A 26626-nucleotide genomic window follows, 5' to 3' on the forward strand; every position below is an offset into this window, starting at 1 on the left:
GTGAAACATATTTTAGACATCAAACCAGTTGAATGGGGACGGCATGTCAAAATGGGGACAACATTGGTGTCCCAAATTAGATTTTACTGCACTTTCAGTCTTTCACGTAGTTAGGGGGTTATCTGTTTGGTACACTGGTTATGGTCAGGGTTAAGGTTAGATTTAAGGTCTCCACACACCAAGCGCGAATTCTGATTTGTAAGTGGCGTTTCTCCATCGGTTTTCCGAAAAACGCGGCCGGTGTGCAACCACCTTTAGGGTGACAATATTGCCCTACAAAGCCAAAGTGCAGTAACCAAAATTGGCTGATATTTGGCTTAAAAGTGTTTCAACTGGGGTGCCCGCTGGCAAAGTGGTCCAGGGGCATGCCACATATAGGCTTTGGCCTCATGGCCTGACAGCATGTAAATATGTTCTTGAGTTAATTGTTTATCCCCCAGAATGCACAAAGGCTAATTTGACAATTGGAATACACAAATAAGTCGGTGTGTCCAGAAATGTAGCTACGGCACTTTGACTTTGTGGGGCAGAATACACTATGTGGGATATGCGTTTAAACAGATGTAGGGTAGGGCTTAGGGCTACAGTTAAGGTTGGGAAATGTGGAATCAATGTAAGCCAATGCAGCATCCGTGTGTGTGTGTGTGTGTGTGTGTGTGTGTGTGTGTGTGTGTGTGTGTGTGTGTGTGTGTGTGTGTGTGTGTGTGTGTGTGTGTGCGCACGTGTGCGCGTGCGCACACGCAGGCATACATCCATGGAGGTGTGTCTGTGTGCACCCCTGTATCACCATCACAGGCCTAAAGGCATTCAGTAACATTCTGTAGTGTTTGTCCTTACCTGTCCTCTCTGCCAGATGCTCTGACAAACACACTCACATGTTTAATGGGGTCTCGTGCCGTTTCAGCTTGCCGAGCGTAGGACAGACCAGTCATGTGAGGGACTAGGGACTGCAAGGGGGATTGGGGGGGTGGGGGGGAGAGAGATTGGGAGAGGGAAAGAGAGGAGAGAGATTGGGAGAGGGAAATGGAGAGAGGAGAGAGATTGGGAGAGGGAAAGAGAGGAGAGAGATTGGGAGAGGGAAAGAGAGGAGAGAGATTGGGAGATGGAAATGGAGAGAGGAGAGAGATTGGGAGAGGGAAAGAGTGGAGAGAGATTGGGAGAGGGAAAGAGAGGAGAGAGATTGGGAGAGGGAAATGGAGAGAGGAGAGAGATTGGGAGAGGGAAAGAGAGGAGAGAGATTGGGAGAGGGAAAGAAAGGAGAGAGATTGGGAGAGGGAAAGAGAGGAGAGAGATTGGGAGAGGGAAAGAGAGGGAGAGACAGAAGGACAGGGAGAGAGAGAGATTGAGAAGGACAGAAGAGAGGGAGAGAGAGAGAAGATAATCGGATAGTCACAGAATGTGCCCATTTGCCGCTCTGTCTCACCCCGTCTCTCCAAGCAAGTGCTTTTGTGTGTATAAATTATGAAGTGTGGATAGAGTCACGCAGACACACACACACACACACACACACACACACACACACACACACACACACACACACACACACACACACACACACACACACACACACACACACGCACACAAAGTTAGGCTTACAGTATGTATCCCTATACACACTCAGTGTGTGTGCACACAGCCATGTCCCACAGCTCAGAAGCACTTAAACCCACACTGACGTTAGATACATGAAGCATATACTGAATATCCTTCACACACACTGAGGCATTCCTTCACTCTAATGCCAGGCTGAGAGAGGTGATGTACACACGCACACAGTCTCTTTCTCATTGATGTGTGTGTGTGTGTGTGTGTGTGTGTGTGTGTGTGTGTGTGTGTGTGTGTGTGTGTGTGTGTGTGTGTGTGTGTGTGTGTGTGTGTGTGTGTGTGTGTGTGTGTGTGTGTGTGTGTGTGTGTGTGTGTGTGTGTGTGTGTATGTACAGTATGTGTGTGTGTGGGGGGGCAGCTTGTATCTCCTGCCACAATGTGTTAATCTGCTTGACTGCAGATCCCAATCAGTGAGAGGGATGCAAGCAAGAGAGAGAGAGAGAGAGAGAGAGAGAGAGAGAGAGAGATAGAGAGAGAGAGAGAGAGAGAGAGAGAGAGAGAGAGAGAGAGAGAGAGAGAGAGAGAGAGAGAGAGCAAGCGAATGCTGAAGGAGAGTGGATGAATAGCCAACGCAAAGGAGTGAGAGAGGAGAGAAAAGAAGACCATAGAGAGGGGGATGCCCTGTTTCTTTAAGCAGCTCAAGAAAGGAAGACCTTTACAGCAAGCTGCACTACAGGGGCTTAAAGACTTTGCCACCTCTCTGATTCCAGGTCGCAGGTCTGATTCCCCATGTCTGTCAGAGAGAGAGAGAGATGCACACACACACACACACACACGTGTGCGTGCGCGCATGCACACACACAAGCGCAGACTATATAACAACAGTTCTCAACATTCCCCCAAATAAACATGGTCCAATGACGGTTATGCCATCAAGTGCCATAATTGCCACTTAACCCTAACGGAAACATACATAGCCTGGCCTACTACTGTATGTGAAAAGCAAAAACTGGGAAATGTGGGAAACACGTGTGTTGGCTTGTCAATACAGTGGCTGGTTGGCGAAGCACTTTGAATTGCCCCACACAGACGCTTCCTCTCAGATAATCCTGATTTATTTTGCCAACCAAACTCCTTGGATGTCCCCTAAGACCTGTCATATGCTCAGTTCCTAATCTCTACCGGACACAGTCACTAGGCTCCTCCTTCCCGTGGTATGGTTGGCCAGCGTGGGTCACCTGGTCCCTCTCTCACAGTGATGTAATCATAGTCACCATCACCATGGTTCATACAATGTTCTATGCAAAGGTTTTTGAAAACAATCTCTACGTCCGTCACTGGATTCATTCTGGTTTATTTTGAGTGTCAGCTGCGTTAATGATTCATATTGGATCACAGGATACAAGTCCTGGATATCTTTCCCAGTACATCAAAATAAATAACTAAAGCAAGATGTACCCTCCAATGAAAACAATTTCTCAACACCATAACACACTGACAGGTTTCCAAACCACCCCTATGGAGGAGCGGCCTTTATACAGTTGGCTGTGCTCTGCAACTAAGTAAGCCATTCCCAGCCTCCGGAGAGCACAACGCTAGCAGAACTCCATTAACCTCATGGATAAATTATCCAGCCAAAGGCTGGTGGTGTAATGACTGGAGAAAGACCCCGATAGACCATCCGCCATGCAAAATCTCCTCCGTATTCACTTCAATCACTTGGCAGTCGTAGTGCCACAGGAAGAGTTTAAATTTAGGCGAGCGTGATATTGAAAGTTTGTGCTGCAAAATACATACAAAATACTGCTTTGTACTAAACTGATTCATAGAAAATAAAAAAGTAATCATTGTGCTGTATCCCAGATTACAATAGGCTTTTGTGATCATTCTCTCCAAAATATAACGCCTTCCACACCTCAGCACCAAGGATGTGCAGAGGAAGGCTACTGTATATTTTGGGTTGTCGGATCTTCAGGCGGCTTATTAAGTCTGGTATTAAACGACTGTGTCTTTCTCTCCCTCCTTGAATGACAGAAGCAGAACAGCCATTGCAAATGGCAAATTTGTCACTTTCAAATAATTCCGCACTGCAGACAGTCTCGTGTAGGTAGATTAACACAAGATGTTTTCCTACCAGTGCATCAACGTGTGTGTGTGTGTGTGTGTGTGCAGCAGGTAGGAGTTAAGGGAACTTCAGCAGGACATGTGACTGTTTGTGGGGACCTAACTGGTGGTCTTTTATTGACTGGATATTTTCACCAACCAATGTAGGTCACCCCTTAACATCCACATCTACACGATAAAACCTGTCAGTGTCAAATGAACATTTTAGATAATGTAGCTTTTTTTTGGTACACTCTCGGACATGAATGATCTGTCTGTGCAGTGTGTATACAACATGAATGAGAATGGAGGATGAGGGACAGACAGAGGCCCTTCTAGGCCCCACATTCCATTATCTGAGACCATGTGGTATGTGGCAGGGATATGACTAAAAATGTTTTCCCAGGATAGCAGTGTTTTCTTTTGATTTAATAAACACAAATTCCAATTCATTTGTAATGGAATTACTATTTCCCAGTTCCCCCCCCCCCCCCCCCTTCCCGCACCGTTCCGATCCCTGTAATCGTCTATTCGCTCATGCTCACATCCAGACCGCACCGCCCCAGGTGACATTGTTCCATACGAAGCTACAGACGAAAGCCAAGTTGACTTGCCCTCCCTCTGCAGCCTCTCCGCGTTAGCCCCCAGATCCGCGTCAGCCCCCAGCTCCGCGTCAGCCCCCAGCCATCGTAGGGCAGCGATAGACACGTTAACGGCCCGCTCCATTATACAACGCACAAGGGGGCATACGGGCCTCAGCGGCTGAGTCGTCCCCCATCTCTGCTGCATGCTCTGTAGCAGCCGTGGCTGTCGTGCGGCGCAGGGCTTCGCTGCAGAGACAAGACAATGGTGGTCAGGCGCTCTCCTGCAGGAACGCCCGGGGGGCTTCCGAAGGTCCTGAATGCCACTATCCGCAATGGGACATGACATGATGTTACGTCTTGCCCCCACGAGTACAGGCCTTGGTAGAGTCTTGCTACTGCACTGCAAATCTGTGTCCTCCATCCAAAGCTGTGCACATAACGTAATGTGTGAGAATGTGCGCACGCACGCACACACACACACACACACACACACACACACACACACACACACACACACACACACACACACAGACTGAGACACACATACTGTACACTTGTACTGTACACCTCGTTGCAGAGAATGAGTGATGGACAGAATGGACAGAATGAGAAAAAGAGAGAGTGGGAAAGGAAATGGGGAGGGGACTCAAGAGGAAAGAAAATAGGATGGGAAAGCTCTGGGAATAGGTCAAGAGAGAGCAGGGCAAAAGAGGACAGTGAGAGGGAGACAGAGAGAGAGAGAGTGATGGGAAAGACGATAAAATGACAGGAGAGGAGGGGGAGGAGGAAGTTGATGATCTATGAGCAAAGAGAGAATAGGCACGTATGAGCAAATTACACAGAAGAAGGGGGGAAAATAGCAAAAGCGGGCAAAATGCCAGAAGGTGAGAACGAGTTGGAAACTCTGCCAATATTTGTGAAAGATAAGATGAGGGTAAATATGTGGAGAAGGCCACACTTGAGAGATGAGAGCGAGAGGGACAACAACGAAAGAACGAGATTGAGAGACATGAGACAACGAGAGGAGTGCATATGTATATATATATATATATATATATATAGAGAGAGAGAGAGAGAGAGAGAGATATAGAAAGAGTGGTGTAAAGAGAGTGGAGAGTGGGAGAGAGAGAGAGGCTGAGAGCGGGAGATAGGGTGAAGTGAGCCAGAGGGGGAGGGGCGGGCCTGTCAGCAGCCCAGCCAGTCACAGGCCTGCATGGCGCTCTGCAGGGGAATCTTACCCTGGCAACACAATAGAGCGGCCGGCGCACTGCTACCAGCAGGGAAGAGGAGAGGAGGGACAGGTGGACAGATGGAGCAGACCAAGAGACAGGCTGATCAGCGGACGGAGAGCCTGTGTGTGTGTGTGTGTGTGTGTGTGTGTGTGTGTGTGTGTGTGTGTGTGTGTGTGTGTGTGTGTGTGAGAGAGAGAGAGAGAGAGTATGTGCGTGTTTGCGATAAAATGAGAGAAAGGGAGTATGTGCGTGTTTGTGATAGAATGAGAGAAAGGGAGAAAGAGTATGAGAAAGAAGGTTGTCAAAATGTATTTGTGCGTGTGCGCGTGCACAGAGAAGTGAATAGCCCTGCAGAGGTCTTTGATTGTCGGGACAATTTTGTATGCAGGGCAGGCAGTTGTTGGTTTTTGTGCCACGACAATCTGTGGCGTACGGCCATGCCTCGATCACGTCTCCTCCAGCACACACCCCTTTGTCACACTTTGTCATCCAATTGAACGTCGTTCTTCTGTCAAAATAGGCCGACAGACACACAGACACCAAACAATAATTCGATTAAGAACTAACAACATGGGAGCTGAAGAACTGACGCAACTCCAACCCATTGTATTTGGATCCTACAGATCCATGCACTAAATTGTATTGGTACATTTAGTGACTGTCACCATGTTGTTACACATCTGTGTTACTTTGACACCGTCATAAGAACAGCTTCACATACTGTATATAATGAGATTAATATCAGGAGTGATATCGTTTTGAAAATGCACTCTTTAACCCCAATCTCAAAATGATATCATTGTCCTATCATTATAGGTATAACCATTATGAAACCGAATTTGACATTCATGAGCCCTAGTAACAGTTTGTACAACAAACTGTACATATTGTTGTGTCTAGGGGTCTGCTAACCAACTCACGTGGTCCTGACAATGCACACAATGCATTTAAGGAAGTAGGACACAGCCGAGCTAACCATTGTAAAGCAGCACCTGTGTGTGTGTGTGTGTGTGTGTGTGTGTGTGTGTGTGTGTGTGTGTGTGTGTGTGTGTGTGTGTGTGTGTGTGTGTGTGTGTGTGTGTGTGTGTGTGTGTGTGTGTGTGTGTGTGTGTCACTCTGAGGCAGCAGGCAAGAGACGAGGGCAGGTCCACAGTGGACAGCAGGCATACAGTATATCGCCATATAACCAAAGCCATCACATACTGTATGTTTTAAATTGGGACATACCGGTAACATGATATAACAGCATCTCTATGTCTACATGGACATGTGTCTTAAGCGCTCTGTGGAAGAAACAGTAAGCAAGTGTTAATTGTAATGTCTACTTTTAGATAGTTAACCTATCAAGAAGTTAATCTATCTTCATTAATTTGTTTATTAATGTTCTTTATGTTCTAAGTTTGTTGATAAACCAAGCCATGGATTTGGAGAATAGTTATACCACTACCTAAGTATAGTTACCAAAACATGAAGTCTTTAGCTTCGTCAAGGTAGTTTTGCAGGTACTGTACATAACCCCCAGCTATTGTACAGTGTACATCTTCCACATCTGCAGGTACAATTGCATGTGGTTGAGTCATCCCCACTTAGCAGTGATGGTCCATAGCATGTGGCCTTGAACATGTACTTCCAATCCAACCTCCATTCATTATAGCACTACCATGCACGCAAATGGTAATTTATAAAAAATAAATATGGGGTACAATGTATTGAATGTAATATTCAGCAAGCTTTGTTCCTTCACATTCCATATTTGTTCTTAGTGATAGATGTCAAGGCAATAGCACTTTACTTCATGGACAAATGAGGTGACACACAGGTGATATGTAGGGACCTATACCCTTGCTTACTGTGTCTGAGGTGAATACAGTACATGGACCACAGAAGACTCCCCAGCTCAACTTTAAGATCCATTTTGCTGGAAGGAGCTGTCTGGTTGGCTGTGTGGTCAAGAGCCCACCAAGCAAAGCTACTTAACAGCTAAATCTTGTTTGCCAGAATCCGCTCAAAATAAGAGCCTCCCTGTGCTTGAAGGCTGGTGTATCCTTGGTTGAATGCCGGTGTCACACACCGAAAATGTACAAGCTCTCAACGTTGTGAGCTTATAGAGATGTACCCGACACCTGTGCACACATACTGTAACTCAGGGATGAAAGAGAGTGCTAAAGCTGAAAGAACCTGAGTGCTGTTAGCTGAGGTGCTAACACCTCCATCCGCCTCTGTCTCACCCTTTACCCTTTATTCTTCGCTCAACCACTCTCCTCGCGTGAAGCTTCACACCAATTACCAGCACCGTTGATTAGTTGATGTGTGGCGAGATGTGATGAAGACATGTATCACAGCGAAATGCACTTTCCCAGACTTCATTCTCCTCGAACATAAAAAACCCCAAAAGAAAATACTTTTCCTGGCTGGAATTGGAATCAATAGGTTACTTAACCCTTTTAATAGTCTACTTCCTGAGAGTGCCTGCTGTGCAACCGGAGCAGATTCTGTGGGAAGAACATGCTTTGATGTTTGGTTGTAGATGTTATCGAGAGTGAACTCACAGATCGATACAGGATTGAGAGTTCATGTTTTGTATCCCTTCGGCCTTTCCTTGTCTTGCTTGAATGAGCTGCTAAAAACTGTTATTGGGGGCAGTTAGTGTCTCACCATTAGGGGCAACTTCTTCAGTTCTCATTCGGTGACTAGTGGTGGTATTAGCAATTTGCTAATGAAAATGAAAATCATGTGTCACAAAAGGTGTTTGAGAAATGACCATGTTATACACATTTCCCCAAAAGGTGCCTGAAAGAAGCTTTCCATATAGAATCATTTAAAAATTAAATGTAAACACTGCGTCTTTCCCTTCCTCTACCCTTCCTAACCACTTTAGACGTTGCGAAAGAAAGGCTTTAACGGCTGCAACAGCCCCGAGCCGGACTGCGATGACTCCATTGACCAAAGCCCGCTTAACGACGACAAGTATCGCAAGAATGATGACCTGGACATCCTCTTCAAACGCTATGGCGTGAGTACCACCACACTTTATCACTTTTATCTAACCTACCCTTTCTCTTCTCTCTATCTTTCTCTCCCCCCTATCGCCCCTCCTCTCTCTCTCTCTCTCTCTCTCTCTCTCTCTCTCTCTCTCTCTTCCCTCTTTCTCTCTATCTCTCTCTTTCCCTCTCTCTCTCTCACTCTCTCTCTTTATCCCCCCTTGTCCTCTGTCTTTGGGGAACGAAGGCTCTGAACAAGAAAGAGCACCGGGACTCTGAGAGCCCAGACCCAGAGGAGCCCTTCTCCCTCACCCCCCGCACTGAGGAGAAATACAAAAAAATTGACGAGGAGTTTGATAAAATGATGCACAACTATAGGCTGTCAGTGAGTACTGTCCACTGTGTAACCCCTACCCATCCCCATCCCCCGTTTTGATACTTTGCTGTTGAACAGACAACCTGGCCATGGCACGTGCTGGCCCGCCATTGGTTTGAGTCTGATTCATTTTTAGTTGCACGCCGGTGTAGCGCTGCACCGAAAATTGCAGATCTATGAGCTCACAACGCATCTCGATGGGTAGTGACTAGTGAGCTTGTAGATCTGCGATTTTCAGTGCTCGACACACCGTGCAACCTAGTATGAATCAGGCATTAGTGATTGCTGATGGTGGCACTGACTACTCACAGAGCACCTGCCTTCACCACTGCTCACCCTCACCTCCCTCGCTTCATCTCTCACCCTCAGCCCTCACCCATCCACCCTGTTCCATCACATGTGGCTCACCCTCAGCCCTCACCCATCCACCCTGTTCCATCACATGTGGCTCACCCTCAGCCCTCACCCATCCACCCTGTTCCATCACATGTGTCTCGGGCAGCGTGGCGCGGCAGAGAGCTGTGAAAGTTACTGTAGGAGGGCGGTTACTTATTAGGTCGTTCTTATTCAAATTCAGCATTGTGATACTGTCAGCAGGTCACAATGGAGATCCAAAATGAGGAATACAGTTGGTTAAAACAGCCATAATTAGTAAAGATCCTTACACACCGGTGACAAAATCTTTTTTCGGAACAAGATAAAAATGTCATGGCAAATAAAGGCATTGATCTGTATGAATGAGACATCAACGATGTGAATATGTTAATAAAATACTTGCCGGCGATTCTAATATAGTTTTTCTCGTCATGCCCGGGGTGTTTAAAGTCCTTACACTGGAGAAACAATCAAATGCAAACTGCTGGCTGGGCATCAAATGTGCTTTTGATAGCATACACCTCACATATCCATTTTTACACATTGACTGAGAGTTTGATTAACATCCAAGATTGTGCTTCACGTATTCCTGACATTATCTAGGAAATGGAAAAGAATGTGCATTTGCAAGCTAGCCATTTATTAATTGTGCCATTAGGGAGGGCATTCTACTCCCAAGTGTCAGTGCTGCTCTCCACAATCGGTGTACTGTATTTCTGATATTATCCAGGTCTGTCTTCTGGCTGGCATGAGGCCAAGCTCCTTTTACTTCTCCTCTACTGTGCCAATAACTCTGTGATTAATTCTTTCATCGGTGCTCAACCATGCCATTAATGTCACTTTAATGAGTTGCATCAATTTACAACCATACTTCCTGTTTCTCTGCTCCTGTGTTGGGGTCAGTTGGCACAGAATAGCATCCTGCTGAGCCCACTACATGTAACCTATATGTCAGCGGTTCCCCAACCTTCTCATAGCAAATACCCCAAATAGCCATAGCTACTGGCTGCAGCCTGTTTAGTGTGGAATGGCTTTAATAATAATAATGATAATGATAATATTATTATTAATAATAATAATAATAATAATAATAATAATAATAATAAATAAATAAATACAAAATGTGTGTGTGTGTGTGTGAATGGGTAAGTTCAAACGGCTGAAGGCCAGAGCTAATGATTTTGCCCCACTTTTCGAATTGTGGCACTATAACAGGGCCCTTCACTTTTTGGCCAATAACTCTTGAACCGTAGGTCGTACGGTCTAAATTCTTCTTCTCCGCCAGACAAGATTTTCTACCATTTTGCGTTTTCTTCTAAACACACTTTTTGCTACTACTCTACTACAATTTTGTTGAATACTCACGCAAAGTGGTATATTATCTCTGTGGTCATGTGATTGAGGTGTATGAGTTACATTGTTCAGATTTCATTCCAATTGGCTATGACTGCTGCCTCACACATTTTACAGGCCCGACCTGGTGGAGACCTGCGCTCTGAGGAGCCCACTTCACTCTTCTTTTTTTAATTTAATTCTTTATTTATTTATGTATTTATTTATTTATTTAGTTTTCATTTTACTCTGATTTCCATTTGGCCCCCTGGTGCCCCCTGGCAGCCACCACTTTGAAAACCACTGGCCTACAGTATGTGATTTTAGAAAGTTCCCAAACTCACTCATATGGATCCGGCACGGTAACACAAAACATGAATGTGTAACATGCACACAGTATTTCACAAAGGCCTCAGAAGCTTTTATTATCCAATATGATTATGTGAACGTAGAACCACTCACCCACATCAAAGTAACCCTCTCAGAGAAAAGGCGCTGCATCTAAATTCAATCACTTCAGTGGATACTGCTTATCCTGTGTTTGACCTAGGCTTTATCAGTCCTCTGTGCTGCTTGTGTGGTGAGCTGAAATAGCTCTTAAAAGCATTTATGAGAAGAAAGGCACAGCAGAAGGAGAATAGAATTCAATCTGCCACCCCTGGAGACCTGCGGCCCCTATCGCTAGTCAATTGGAAGGTAGTTTATCTCTGCCAGTGGTTAGCTGTGCCGTCCCCCCCGACAGCCTTTGCCTGGCACACCTTTCATAGAACACTAGCAACACCCCCTACCCACCCCCATGCCCATGCCGCCTCTCTTTCACTCAGCATCATAATCCCCAGCATGACAGCTAGGGGCTGGGATATACAAGCTTAATCCCACTTGTACTCAAATATCTCTTGAGGTAGAGAGACAGACAGACAGACAGACAGACAGACAGACAGACAGACAGACAGACAGACAGACAGACAGACAGACAGACAGACAGACAGACAGACAGACAGACATTTCTATTCCTGTTTCTGAAGGGAACAAGAGTAGGATGTGAAACTCGTTCCTCGGTTCTTTTTACGGTGTGGTACTGTCTTGAAGAGGGTCTGTATATGTCTGTCTGTATGACAGCGGCTAATCTTGCAAACCGCTATGTCTTGTGCACCTTTACTTTCATTCTTTTTTTCTTTTTCTTTTTAGAACTTTAATTTTTATAATGGAAGACAATGATGGTTCACGGTTGGAATGGGAGGAATGGGCTGAAACTGGACTGTCAGTTGAGGCTGTCTGCATTCTTTTAAATAGCAAAATTGTTTTACTTTTCTTACTTGGATTCCAATTGTATTATTTTTGGGACTATGTCATCCCCTGGAGACCATTGAGACCTCTTAAATGACATAGTATAAAATACCAGAAATACAGTATATCTTCTTTTTTTTCATTTCTATAGGGGAAAAGGGGAGGGAAACAACTTTCTACAAATGTAAGATTGATGTTTAACAACAAAACCACAAGTTAGATTAGAGCTCAATATATAGTCTAATTTGATAATCAAATATAAAGGACCTGCAAATATCACCCTGAGGTTTTTTGTTTAGTTGTTTTGCCTCTACATTCAGATCCTAGCAGAATATGATGAGACATTCCTAAAGTTGAAATGGAAAAAATGAAAAACTTTCAAAGGTTTTCAGGACAAGAGGGAGAGGAGGGAAACTAGGCCATGAGTTTAATTCATTCTGATATACCCTCGCATCTAGGAAACACGCCCATGTAGAAAGAACTCCACCAAGGGAAAATAGGTTAGCATTGTCTCCCCTCTTTTTGTTCTGCTCCTCAATACAGGAACAGCTCCTAGTCAATTATTTACCTCCTCCTTAAGGTTCTCGTCCTCTGTGTTAATTTGACTGTCAGCACGCAATTAACCTTGCATCTGCTGTCGGGAGCATCTTTGTTAAATGCACTTTGAGTGAATCACGACCAGTCCGTGTTAGAAATTGCAACAATGTTCAATGGTAATGGTACAAGCAGAGCAGAAAGGTGGACAAAATAAGAAATATGCTTCAAAACATTATGATTTTGATGATAAATGGCTAAGATGGCATGGCATGCCCAATGATTTGAGACAAGATGATCAGTTAACGGAAAGGTCACAGGTTTGATTTCTGCACTCCCAGTCAAAGTGTCCTTTTAAGATTAGTACCTCAATTGTGAACGTAGTAGGCTGTTCATTTCCCCCAAATCCTGTCAGCATAGTGCTGTCCTAGTGCTGTATGGTCCACATTAAAACATCTCTGTCCACCCTGCACTAACATGCACCCTCCCTCCCTCCATCATGATCATCCATCCATTTATCCACCCATTCTCTGCCCCTATTCTCTGCTTGGCCAGTGTGCAGTGGTGCAGTGCTTTAACCTATTCTATTCACCTGCCCAGGTCACTACGCAATGTAATCCTCAGTATTCATTTAACTCTGAGAATATAGAAATGGAACCTAATAGACACAATAACCAAATATATGTTTTCTTTCTTTCTTTCTTTCTTTCTTTCTTTCTTTCTTAACAAAGAGAAAACAAAGTTATGGAAAGTCTTAATGGTGTCTGTCCATATACATCTCCCTTTTACAGACAGCAACGACATGATAATGACAAAAGTAGAAGGATACAGTACAAAGCATAATGTCACTCCTTTCCGCTTAGTTTCTCCCTTTCCCCTCCCTCCCCCCCCCCCCCCCCCCCCGTTATAACACAGTAGGAAGGAGGAAACAATCAAGGGCAGAATAGTCTGTCTTCGTCTCATTTAAACTGGGTTCTAGGCAGTACAGTACGGCGCAGTACAGAGTGGTACTGGCCCACATTCTATATATAGAAGTCCTTCTTTCTGCCTGAACCGGAACAGGGTGAAATGGGTCAGAGGCGGGCAGAACACCGGACAACCCCGGGGTCCTTTCCTCTTCCACACATCCCACTACCCTGGAATGTGCAGTCACCTGCTAGAGGCATTGATTCAGAACCTGTGAGAAGTAATCACATTTTGAGAAAACTTTCATTCGACCTTTGGGCAATTCTCTAGAGTTGGATAAATAGTTGCAGTAGGCGTTGCATTTGATGTTGGGGTTCCGTTTCACTGGGCAAACACTCTATAGTTTGAAGGTAACATATTGTGATTTTATGCGCAAGTAAATCAATCTGCCACGAAAAATCCTCCGTAAGAGCCAAACAATTTACCAAAATGGAAGAGTCCATTTGGGTCAATATTTACACTCTCAAAGTTAAGTTATCATTGAGGATGTTACTGCGTGAGATTTAATTTCCTCTTTTTTGGTATGGGGTAGGTAGGGGTGGATGTACCGTAGCTGATGCTGTAACATAAAATACACAGTGAGAAATGTAATCAGTAACCAAATGCAATAACCAGCCCTGTTGCACTGCTGCTGTGATTGGGTTTTAACCTGGCATGGGATGTGAAGCCACCATAGCCTCTTGAACTCGCCAACAAGTCACTTTGCATGCTAATACTAAACAAGGCAACTAACAATTGCGTGTTTGTGTATACACAATGTATACGGTATACAGATATAAACTGTGTGAGAGGGTGTTGCTGTGAGCTTGTGTGTAAGAATGTATTTGAAAGGTTGTGCTCCAAAAAGTCATACAGTATCCCTGTTAGGGAAAAGACTCCGGTCAATCAATGAAAGAATCTTGATTTTGTCAACCAAGGGCTTACATTTACCATCATCCTTCAACAAATAAGCAAGTTCATTTTGTGCTATCAATTATACAATACAATTTTGTGCTATCACTTATACCATACTAGCATAATTTCCACATTTTGGATATGTCATTTTGGAGTGACACTTTTCAATCAGTGACTGTCAATGTGTTATTTGCTGAGCAAGCTTGCCTGGGTGAACATCTTAATTCGTTTCAATTGCTGTTGGTCGAGTCGACGTCCAAGCACATGGCAATTGATGTGGGAGTGTCACTAGATCTAAGTCCCGCTGTCTTCCTGTCTCCTCTCTGCCAGTCTGCCGTCCCACAGACCTTTTCCATGCCAGTCACGGTGCCAGTGTCCAATCATAACCTCCAGTTCAGCAACAACCCCGGCGGTGCCCTGGTCACCACCACCTCCTTTGTCACCTCCACCCTCACAGATCCTCGCCTCCTATCGCCCCAGCAACCCACACTGCAGAGGAACAGTGTGTCGCCAGGGTTACCGCAGAGGCCAGCCAGCGCAGGTGAGACGTTGCTGGAGAACAGCAAGGCTTTTTTCTTATGATGGCTCTTTTCCAATAAGAAGTATAACCAGAGATAACAGAATAGCCTCGTAGATGAGCTGTTTTCGTTAAAAGATGATATTTGAAAGTACGAGCTCTGAGTTCTGGGTTCCAAGAACCAAGCAGAGCCCAAATGAGGTTTGAAACAGAGCTGTAGTGCAAATCTAGAACCTGTGAAATTAGTGACATGGCAAAGCACGGTTTGGATTTTAAGGGTTTTCCCTTTGTGTGTGTGTTCTGTTTATGTTAATGTATGTAGTTATGATGACGTGTGTGTTTATGCTGTGATGACGTGCTCTGTTTTGCGACTGTAGGTCGCAGATTACTATGAAAATCTGCAAAACCTGTCCGTCAGTCAGGTCACTCCTCCATATGGTTGTCAGTCCATTATGCCTCGTGACACCACCATATATGGTCATCAGTTCATCACGCGTTGTGACACGCTCCATATATGACCGTCTCCATGTATGATGATCACGACACTGACCTCATCAAACCCTTGATAGCCATACATGGAGAAGACTGGATCATAACCTAGATCTGCAACTCCGGCCAGCAACTCTACATCGGACCTCAAACTCTTAGATCTCCATATTTGGAGCTGACATGTTCTGATATTCCATATGTTGATCCCTCCCCACCCGTCCTTCTTCTTCGATGTCTCCCTTTTGACTGATTACCTGTCCATTCAAACTGTAGACGGGCCCGTTATTAGCGCAGCCATGCCCGGCAGCCGGCGAAAACTAGAGTTCTCAAAAACCCCGGCTCTACCTGGGCTGAACTGTTCTGACATTCCATATGTTGATCTGACCTCCCTGTACACTCAGCCAGCGCTCGCCCAGCAGTCTGCCGTCACCCAGGCGGATGCGGATGCGCAGGGCATCTTCCTGGTATACTAAAGTAGTGTGTTTGTGTGTGTGTACTGTGCATACAGGTATATATAAATAATGTATTTTCCTGATGTGCAGCACACCTTTATAAGCTTCTGATGCCTCCTGCATGGAAAACCAATCATCAACTCTCTGACTAAAGGGATTTGTGCCCCATTCTTTTGTCTCACACAAGGTTACTTATCAAGCTTTGTCCCGACAAACGTAATCTCATTGTAAGCCAGAATTAGGTGATGTAACACATGGTCATACAACAAACGCATTACAGTATTTGTCATAACACACCATCCTCCAAATCAAAAGGTTTCCTTTTTCTTTACTACCTCTGGTAAACGATTATCTGCCCTGTAAAAGTGTCCTTGTGCAAAACACTGAATTCCTATCAGATGCAGAGATGCTTTTCCACGGCTGACCCAACAAACAAACAAACATACATTTCAGATGTGCTCATTGTGGGAGTGGGTTTATAATATAAATGATTCATAACATTTAACATGCAGCATTTGAAAAATGTGAAATCACTGAGGTGATTTACACTTAATCTCCCTATTTTATACTTTATGGGGTCACAGTGGAAATAGCCGATCTTCAAGCTCACAAGGCGTCATGACACAATGCGTCGGGATCGGGAGTCGAACCCGCGGCACACTGCCAGACTTGGACTACTGGCCAAGGTGCCTATTTTTGAAAATACTTTTAAACTTTTCATGTATAATGACCAAAACAGGAACACCAGGTTGAAAGTCTTTAACTTCTTAGTTGACCATAATACCAGTAAGACGCCCTGAGGTCGTGTGCACGCATCCGCGCACATCCGCCTGGTTGACTGCTGGGAGAACGCTGGGACTTTGGCATTGGGGGTCAGATCAACATATGGAATGAATTCTGTACTGGCCATATATGGAGCGTGTCCTGAGTGTACAGGGTTTGATGAGGTCAGATCAAGATATGGAATGTCAGAACAGGAAGGACGAGTGGGGAAGGATCAACATATGGGATGTTAGAACAGGTCAGCTCCATATATGGAGATCTAAGGGTTTGAGGTTTGAGGTCAGATGTAGAGTTGCTGGCCAACTCCATATATGCAGATCTAGGTGATGATCCAGTCTTCTCCATGTATGGCTATCCAGGGTTATATGAGGTCAGTGTCGTAATCTTCATATATGGAGATGGCCATATATGGTGGTGTGATGTGTCATGACTCACGAGGCACCATATATGGAGATCTAAGGGTCTTCATGATGTTACATAATGTCACGAGGCGAGGTGATGTCATGAGGCGTGACCATATATGGAGGCATGGGTGACGGACGGACGGACGGACGGACGGGAGATACAGGTTTTCATATCATAGTAAATGCGACCTACAGTCGCAATAATACTACTTTACGTACATCAGGGGTCAGTAAAGGAGGAGATATAAAGTAACCACAATTATCACTAAGGGCAAAATAAAAGAAGTTGATTTAATTTTTCACCATATTGTCTGTCTTTCTCGCCCTCTCTCAGGTGCTCTTTTAGGAGATATGGGAAACTCAAATGGATGCCCAAGTCCAGTTGGTGAGTAAAGTCTTTTTTAGCTGGGTTGGCTGTGTTCATTGTTAGGATGAACACAGACAACACACTGGTCCATTTAGTCATTGAATAAAGATGTTCTGCAGGCTAGTTTGGGCCCTCCACGCTTTTAAGTCTACCTCAATGGACGTATTCTGTTTGGTAGGAGGCAGAATGCCTCGTGTGTGGCAACAGGCTGTCACATGCACATACATATATGGGCACAGAAAGAACCCGCTGACACACACACACACACACACACACACACACACACACACACACACACACACACACACACACACACACACACACACACACACACACACACACACACACCTGTTGGCCAGCGACAGCTGAGGGTCACAGGACAGTCTGCTTGTAAACAGTTGAGTTGGTAGAGACGGACGGACGGACAGGGTTGGGGGGGGGGGGGGGGGGGGGGAAAGAGTGAGATCCTGATCCTTGATTGTCAAAAGGAAGGACTGAAAAATTGTGAAATCATACATACTCTGTCTCACGTCGACCGCCATGCCCCCTAAGCTATCTCGGTTTATATCTCCTCTTTACTGCTCCGTCTCTCTCTCTCTCTCTCTCTCTCTCTCTCTCTCTCTCTCTCTCACACACACACTCACTCACTCACTCACTCACTCACTCACTCACTCTCTCACTCTCTCACTCTCTTTCTCTCTCTTTCTCCTTTTCTAGCCCCCTCTCTTTTTCAGCTGTTCCTCCATGTCTTCTCTGTAGAGTAATGTAGCACCACTTCCCCCACCCCTCCTGTCTCTCTCTCACCCCCTTCCCCTCCTCCAACTGTCCCCTTGTCTTGGCACAAGGCTCTCCTCAAAGGTGACTTTGACACCAACCAGAGCTCTTCTCTGAAACACCCTCAGCCAGTGTAGATACCGTTAGGAAGGCCACAGAAGTAACAGTAATATTGTCAGAGGCCTTCTAATACAAATAACATTGGTTGTTTTTGTGGTAGAGATTGGTATGAAAGTAGTCAATATATCTTTGTAGTAGTAATATGCTGATTATTAATCAGCATATTACTACAAAGATATATTGACTAGAAACATCTTGATACTTAATCAGTGATTAAGTATCAAGATGTTTCTTTCCAGCCATTTCCAGGCAATCAAATTTTGAAGAGATTTTTGACAGAGTGCTCTAAGGTTTGGCTGGTTTTAAATCAAATTGAAAAGCATTGCTTGTCTTTGAAGAAAGGCTTGCAAGTCTGAAAAGCCGTAAATAATTTGAGTAATTTCAGTCATTCGTTTCACTCACTACGTTTTTTCCTCTAAGGGATGGTGGAATAAAAACACGTTTAATTCTATTTAGTTTTATTTCCCTTTTTAATTCTTTCCCAGTGCAGTGACACATTTCCAGAGATTAATCATAGACTGGGAGCAGATTAGACTTGAAAAATGTGTTATGGCCAAGGCTTAGAAGAATCTGTGGAGATTCATTCTCCGTGGTCCTTTTGGCAGAAAATCTTTGGGAAATTTGTGACGTTATGTAGCCCATTTAGTTCTTTGCTTCTTCAGTGTACAACCACTATTGTATATTATGTATTGGATGACATTTCATGGATTTGCTGATAATGAATGGGAATAGATATATATAGTATATATAGTGCTTTTCCAACCCATCAAAACGATTTACAATTTATTAAACATTCTCCGATGTAGGTATACACAAATAGGTGCTGTGTACTTCTAGATCAGAATAGATCTAGATTCTAGACCAACCCCTTGCAATGCTGACTATAGGCCAGTGGTTTTCTATATTTTTGTGCTCAAGGTCAAGGCACACAAAAGAGCAAGTCAAAATCTCAAGGCACACGTGGACATGTCCCACAGTACACCAGTGTGCCTCGGCACACCATATGGGAACCACTGGACTATTAGTTACTATCATGATCCATGCTGTACAACGTGCTGATGTCATGGCTCCTCTCTAGCCAGAAACAACAAACCCCATCATTTGTCCTTTCTGTTCTTTCAAGGTTCTCTTTCTTTTCCTTTCCTTTCCTTTCCTAACTCAGCCCTCTTCTCTCCACTCCTCTTAACTCCTCTCCTGGAGCTGTCGTTCTCAGCTGTTGTGTCCAGGGCTTGGGGCTCCGGGCGCAGGGAATGTCACCATTGACGTCACACAGCATTCCACACATTCCCACGCCCAGCCCGGCGTAATGGGAGACAGCAGATACACACACAGACACACATCCAAACACAGTGGATACGCTGACAAAAGTATGCACTCTCAGTCTCCATGCTTTTTACACTGCAAATAAGCATACAACGAGCCAGCCTGTTTTCATTTGGATGACAAAGGAAAGTGCTTCAAGGCTTGTACTGTATGTACACTACACACCTATGTGTGTTCCCTCATGCATAAACCTACACACATTTGTTTGGTAAATGAAGGCCATCTCTGGTCTAGTCAGGGATTAGGTGTTGGGTTTAAGAAACCCAGGGCACATGGCCAACAACACACTGACACATGTGGGTTTCAATTCCTGGCCCACTCTCTCAATCACTCTCACTCTACTCGCACTGAACTCACTCTATTTTTGACTCATTCACTCACTCACCCTTCTGTCGCTGCTTACCTCACTCTACCATCATCCTTTCTCACTCCTTCCTTACCTCCTGTTCTCTCTCCTTTTCTCCCACCCTCCTTTTCTTTCCTCGCTCTTTCATCACCTAACCAGGAAAAATGAGGGCTCAATTTGTTTGTTTGCTTGTTCATACTAGTATACACTCACACAGACTGTACGCACACACGCAGGCACACACTCACACACACGGTACATGTTTGTGTGTGTTTCCATAGACTTGTACCATTCGCAATTGCATCATCGTCTTTTTTAATGCCATCCTTTCCACTTCCACACTCACCCACACACACACACATGTACACACAAATTCCCACCAGAGCCGGTGACACACTTTTTCTCAATGCGCGTGGGGTTCCCAGAAGAACCTTCCACTTTGGCCAGTGGTCACCGACTCGCTTCCATCGTACACTAACGGAGATGAACTTAGACTCTGGACAGTGAAATCCTCAGTGTCCAAGAGTGTACTGCAAATGTACATCTGCACACTCTCTGAGTTACAAATGCTATGGGAGCTGAATCCTACCAGAAGCTTCAGTATAATGGAAACAATCTTCTCTGTTTTTCCCTTGCCTCTTCCTCTGTCTTCTCCCTTGCCTCCTTGCCTCCTTCCCTTTAGTCCCTACCCCATCTCTGTTCTCTGTAATTACTCTTCTCGCCTCAGTTTCCTCCTTTCTCTCCCTACCTCCTCTCCTTATTCCTCTACCCCCCCCCCCTTCCTCAACTACACCCCCCCCCCCCCCCCCCGCGCTAAGCTGTCTCGGAGGGAAGTGTGTCATTATTGTTGTTGTCTTTGTTGTTTTCTGTTAGCTAGTGTGTGAGTTGCGGCTAGGGGAGGAATTATCGGTAATTTGCGTAAAAGTGTTTACCAGTGTGTGTGTGTGTTTTGTAGTGGGTGGGGGTTGGGGGGGTGAGGATGTCACGTCTTTCCATGTAGTGTGTGTGAGTGAGATGAAGCAGCGTCACATGCCACTATCGTCTGGAGGCCGCGTCATGGAGCACTATATCTGCTATCGCACAACAGACCCCAACCCCCCTCCCACACACACACACACACACACACACACACACACACACATACACACACACACACACACACACACACACACACACACACACACACACACACACACACACACACACACACACACAACCACGCGCGCACACGCACGCACATACCCAAGAGACTGCAGTGCTCTGTGTGTTTTTGTGCGTCTGTGTGCACACATGTGCCAAGGCTGGGAAAGTCCCTTTTCCAAAGACAGAGTGAGTTGTGTTTGAATCAAATGCTTTTTTTAACCTCTGATGGCCCATGCCTCTCCGTCTCTGTCACGCCGTCTGTTAAGGAACTGTCTCTACTTCCCTTTCTTTAAGATTTAACCTGTTCATCTCCTTGTATGCATTTATTGTAGAGCCTGGAATGTTGTCTTGACACCTTGTAGCCACCCACGCAGCTTCTCACCACCAAGACACACACGCACACACAGACACAGACACACACACGCATGCACGCACGCACGCGCGCACACACACACACACACACACACACACACACACACACACACACACACACACACACACACACACACACACACACACACACACACACACACACACACACACACACACACACACACCAAAACATACATGAACGCACATTGCACAAATATTTTTTTGGTTTCGTGAAGGAAACAAAACATGAGTGGTATTGTTATTGTTTCTCACAGTGCCACTCGTGTTGTACCATCAGAGGTTGGAATGTGTTTAGCCATGACAAATGTTGTTTGAAAAGAGGGCGCGTTCAGAGGACGTAACCCAAAGTGCCCTGTCACATTGTTGGAAAACAGTCATGAGAAAAACTCAAGTTCTTGGTGGTGAGAAGCTAGAGAGTGAGTCTATTTGTTTTTGCTGAGTGCCGAACCAGTTCAAGCACTGTGTCATATGAATTGATGGAAGAGATATGGAGTAGGCTGTTTAGTGGTTCAGTCACTGCTGAGAGGAAGTAGTTATGAGAATGGGACGTCGATTTAATGTAAAAATGCTTTGAGAAAGAGAATACATACACACATTATTTTATAGGAAGGGCCATGGGAAATGTGTATACTAGTGTACACACACACACACACACACACACACACACACACACACACACACACACACACACAGAGAGAGACACTGGCGCACACTTACACACAAAAGAACACAAGGTAGACACACGCCCTCCTTATCTAAGCTCATTCTGTCTCTCTGTCTGTCTCTCTTTCTCCCTCCAGCAAACGGCTACATCAGTGCCAGGGCTTCTCCTGGCCTCCTCTCCGTCTCCAACGGCAACAGCCTTGGGAAAGTAGTTCCGGCCAAGTCTCCCCCTCCGCCCAACCCTCAGATGGTCAACAGCCGCAAGCCAGACCTGAGGGTCATCACCTCGCAGAGCGGAAAGAGCCTCATGCAGCTGGTGAGAACTACAACTATGGCAGTCCCACTGGGACATTAATGGTTGAATCTCACAGAGATTGGCCACTGAATATCTAGCCTACATAGAGTGGGAGAGTACAGATAGGACTTTCCAGTGGCCTGCAATATTTCACTTTGCACTGCAGTAGTAAACATCCACTAAACGTTTACATGTGTATTCACTGCTCCTAACAGTTAGGATGTGTTAAATGCAGAGGAGAAATTCCACGTATGTGCAAATGTACTGTGACGAACATACAGTACCCCCTTTCCCTTACCCTTCTCTCAGATCATATTCACACCCCACAATTATAGCTTTTATTTATTTTTAAGATATTTTTTGTGGCTTTCGCCTTCATTTTATTTTATAGAGGGATCATAGGTATACATAGGATGACAGGAAATGGGGAGACAGATGGGGGGGTGACATGCAGTAAAGGCCGTCGGGATCGGAAACCCGCGGCACACTGATTACCAGCCAAGGTGCCCAGACGGCTACGCCAGCCGCCCGGGCCCACAATTATAGCTTTAAGACTTTGATATGATTTGGATCTCTTTTAGCACATCGGCTAATCTTCTAAATGTCCAGTTCACATTAAAAACATAACATTATAGCATACAAATAATTATGGAAACAACATCCAAGTTGGCCTATTACACGCACGCACGCATGCTCATACACACTCAGACACAGACACAGGCAGGCACAGCATGTGCCTGCCCATATACAAAATGCACCCATTTCCTTGGTTATACCAGTATATCCAACCTACAGCCTACTGACAATTTCATACAAAAAAAATATGAGAAAACCAAATAATAATACATCAATCAATAAATGAATTAAAAAAAACTGTGGTTCTCAACCTTTTCTGGATCAGGGCCCACTTTAAAATCTTGAAAGTGTTCACACGAGACTAAGGGTACCCAGGCATCTAATTTTTGCCTCTACACCAAATCTCTCCACCAAACATAGCTGATTGCTCAAGCTGACAAAACATTGCATTGCAACATGTTATGTCGTGAGCTTGTAGGCTATTCATTTTTAGTCTAATATGACATGCCCAGAATAGGGACGCTAGGGTTCATGTGGTTAAGTATGAATATTTCTTGGGCAAGTTGGCGACAAAAAGTATTGCACTCTTTCGATATAGCTTAATTCAGCTACTTGGCACAGAAACATAACCCTACACTTCTCTACCCCCTTCTCCCACGGGTTCCCCACGCAGACAGAGGAGGAGCTGCTGTTGGTGAGTGAGGTGAATAGATTTCTCCTCCTAGCCTTCTGGATGTGGTGTCAAGCACTGTGTGATCTCACCAGGCATGACTGTGACACCGTTGGCAAATGCATCCCTCCTGGGCTGAGTCATTTGCACTAGGGCTATGATTAGAATGTTGGTACTGTAGCAGTGCGAGCATCGGAGCACACAGTAAACTTAGCGCGGCCTAGCGAAAGGGTTTCTGATTGGTGAACGCATACAGCAGAGGAGTCATCTGGCTGTCCTGGGTGTGGAAAGGTGTTGTGAGCGCGTTAACATGTTATCCAATGCTGGGTTCTATGTAGGTTTACTGTGTTTACACAGTAAAAACCGAAGTTATGACATGTAAATGTCATGTATTCACACATAAAAACATTTCCTGAAACTACATAGAGCTCAGCATACTGTAAGTTAAAAATGTGTTGAAAGAACACAAAGAAAATACAAAGGTTACAGTATGTGACTAGAAATAAATTGATTTGGAAAAATAACTTTATACAATGGTGAATCAAATCTCTATTGCCATTTACGTGGAGAGAAGAATACATTTACCCCATCTCTATTCATCATTGATAGTTGAAAAATGTTTTGGAGAAACAAAAAAACACTTTGACCTGACCAGATAAGTGACTCCTTGGCCCTGTTGCAGATCCATTGTGGGTACGCCTCAGCATGTGCATGGGTGGGTTTCATTTGACTGACTGCTATTACTGTAATAGAGTGTTCAGGATGGTGTTGACTGAAAGACACCATACAGCCAAATGTATACTTTATCTTGTGTTATGATATAATATGAATAAGGCTCAACGTCATTCCCACTGGTATTCATGTTTATGCACTTTCCACCACGCACGCACGGTCGTGACGCACGCACAGTCGCACACACACACACACACACACACACACACACACACACACACACACACACACACACACACACACACACACACACACACCTCTCATACCTGTCAGTACACAAATAAAGGGATTCACATTTCACACCTCCAAATATTCTCATCCACATTGTACAGTACATTCTGTACATTGATCTAAGCCAGGTCGTGCACACATTTCTGATACACTATTCCCAAGACTCAAACATACTCAAACATACTCAAACTCACAGACACGCACGCACGCACGCGCACACACACACACACCCACACACACACACACACACACACACACACACACACACACACACACACACACACACACACACACACACACACACACACACACACACACACACACACACACACACACACACACACACCACTTCAGCATGTGCACTTCATTCGCTGACACACCGTGTAGTGTAGTATATGCATGCAGTTTTGTCAGCATGATCCTCCATCAGTTAGTGCATAACACCATCTTCCATGATAGCCCAATATAACACGACTATCCACCCCTGGTGACAGTGTAGCCAGCATCACCAGGAGATGTGACACACTTTTCATGTCACACATTAACTTTGCAGAATCGTGTGAATATCAAACCCTCCACCAATGTGTGATGGCAAATGTTTTGGAAGGAAACACCGAACTATCTATTACGTTGAATGATATTTCTATACTGCCCTATGAAGGCAAAACGCAGTAAAGCCTTTTTGATTTAAATTAATTATTATTATCTCTGTATTTACTCAAATTTGCACAAACCCAAACTTTGCAGCAATTAGTGAATTGATAGTTAGTATCATTTTTTTCCACCATCAACAGTATTGTTAGTACATTCACATGTGTCTTTTATAACATAGTATAAACACTTTTGTAACTGTAAGTGTCAGCGACGTCACTCTCTTCTCAGGAGACAATGGAACTTACTTCACTTGAAGTCCTACTCAAAGCAGAGCACATTGATTAGGCGTGCAATGGGATTGTTTTCTTGCTCCAATAACAATGTCTCTGGATTCACTCTGCAGTCTTTGGGAAGCGTGTAATATATATTACTGTAGCTCCACATGCTAACCATTATCATTACTGTTGAGAATGGATGAAATCATGTGTTATGAACCTCTGCACCCAGGCCTTATAAGGAAAACAAAACCTCTGCACCCAGGCCTTATAAGGAAAACAAAACATGTGTTATGAACCTCTGCTCCCAGGCCTTATAAGGAAAACAAAACATGTGTTATGAACCTCTGCACCCAGGCCTTATAAGGAAAACAAAACATGTGTTATGAACCTCTGCACCCAGGCCTTATAAGGAAAACAAAACCTCTGCACCCAGGCCTTATAAGGAAAACAAAACCTCTGCACCCAGGCCTTATAAGGAAAACAAAACCTCTGCACCCAGGCCTTATAAGGAAAACAAAACCTCTGCACCCAGGCCTTATAAGGAAAACAAAACCTCTGCACCCAGGCCTTATAAGGAAAACAAAACCTCTGCACCCAGGCCTTATAAGGAAAACAAAACCTCTGCACCCAGGCCTTATAAGGAAAACAAAACCTCTGCACCCAGGCCTTATAAGGAAAACAAAACCTCTGCACCCAGGCCTTATAAGGAAAACAAAACAAAAAAGACGTTGGTAGTGGAACTACTTTTCTCACGACAAAGAACCATAACACTGAAGTGAACAAATGCAAGATTGGGTTTGCTGGTAAATGTCAAACAAAAAGCTATTCACAATTAATCTACTGAACCATAATAATGAAAACAATCCACTAACTTTGGATTGGATAACAACTCGTCTATGGTATTAGCCTACTGTAACTATCACAACATTCCACTGTATAAGTGTGCACGCAATCGCTTTGTCCTCCTCTTCCGCTCTCTTTGTCCCAATGTTCAACTCCCATGTTTTGATTGTGTTCCCAGAATGCTCATCGGCTAGGCGGTTCCCAGGTGGCGCAGGCGCTCACCACGCCATTGGTCTCCGTGACAACCCCCAGTCTCCTAGCACCCTTCTCCAGCATGCAGACGGCCTACAACACCACCGGTGAGCCCAGCAGCATGGCAGGCCGTGGTACACTCCATGTACAGCTCAGTCACAATTACTACATCATTGTCACCTGATCGCAATTGTTTGAGATACAGTAGTCACAATTATTTTGCATAGTCGTC

General features: G+C 44.7%; 1 protein-coding gene across 15 annotated transcripts in view; it reads left to right on the forward strand.

The window, feature by feature from the left end:
* The window catches only part of mef2d (myocyte enhancer factor 2d), a 76962-nt gene that overhangs the window by 41618 nt on the left and 8718 nt on the right, over window positions 1–26626 (forward strand). For 5 of the 15 annotated variants that reach the window (XM_083761776.1, XM_083761769.1, XM_083761781.1 and 2 more), the window contains exons 4-10: window positions 8343–8477; window positions 8693–8830; window positions 14540–14750; window positions 17189–17239; window positions 22121–22299; window positions 23528–23557; window positions 26381–26501. In XM_083761776.1, coding sequence (XP_083617902.1) covers window positions 8343–8477; window positions 8693–8830; window positions 14540–14750; window positions 17189–17239; window positions 22121–22299; window positions 23528–23557; window positions 26381–26501 — 865 coding nt within the window. The remainder of the gene's footprint in view (window positions 1–8342; window positions 8478–8692; window positions 8831–14539; window positions 14751–17188; window positions 17240–22120; window positions 22300–23527; window positions 23558–26380; window positions 26502–26626) is intronic. The other 10 variants (XM_083761783.1, XM_083761774.1, XM_083761771.1 and 7 more) reach the window with 7 other exon arrangements.

This window comes from Protomyctophum parallelum (genome assembly GCF_964188405.1).
Source record: "Protomyctophum parallelum genome assembly, chromosome: 3".
Lineage (NCBI taxonomy): Eukaryota > Metazoa > Chordata > Actinopteri > Myctophiformes > Myctophidae > Protomyctophum > Protomyctophum parallelum.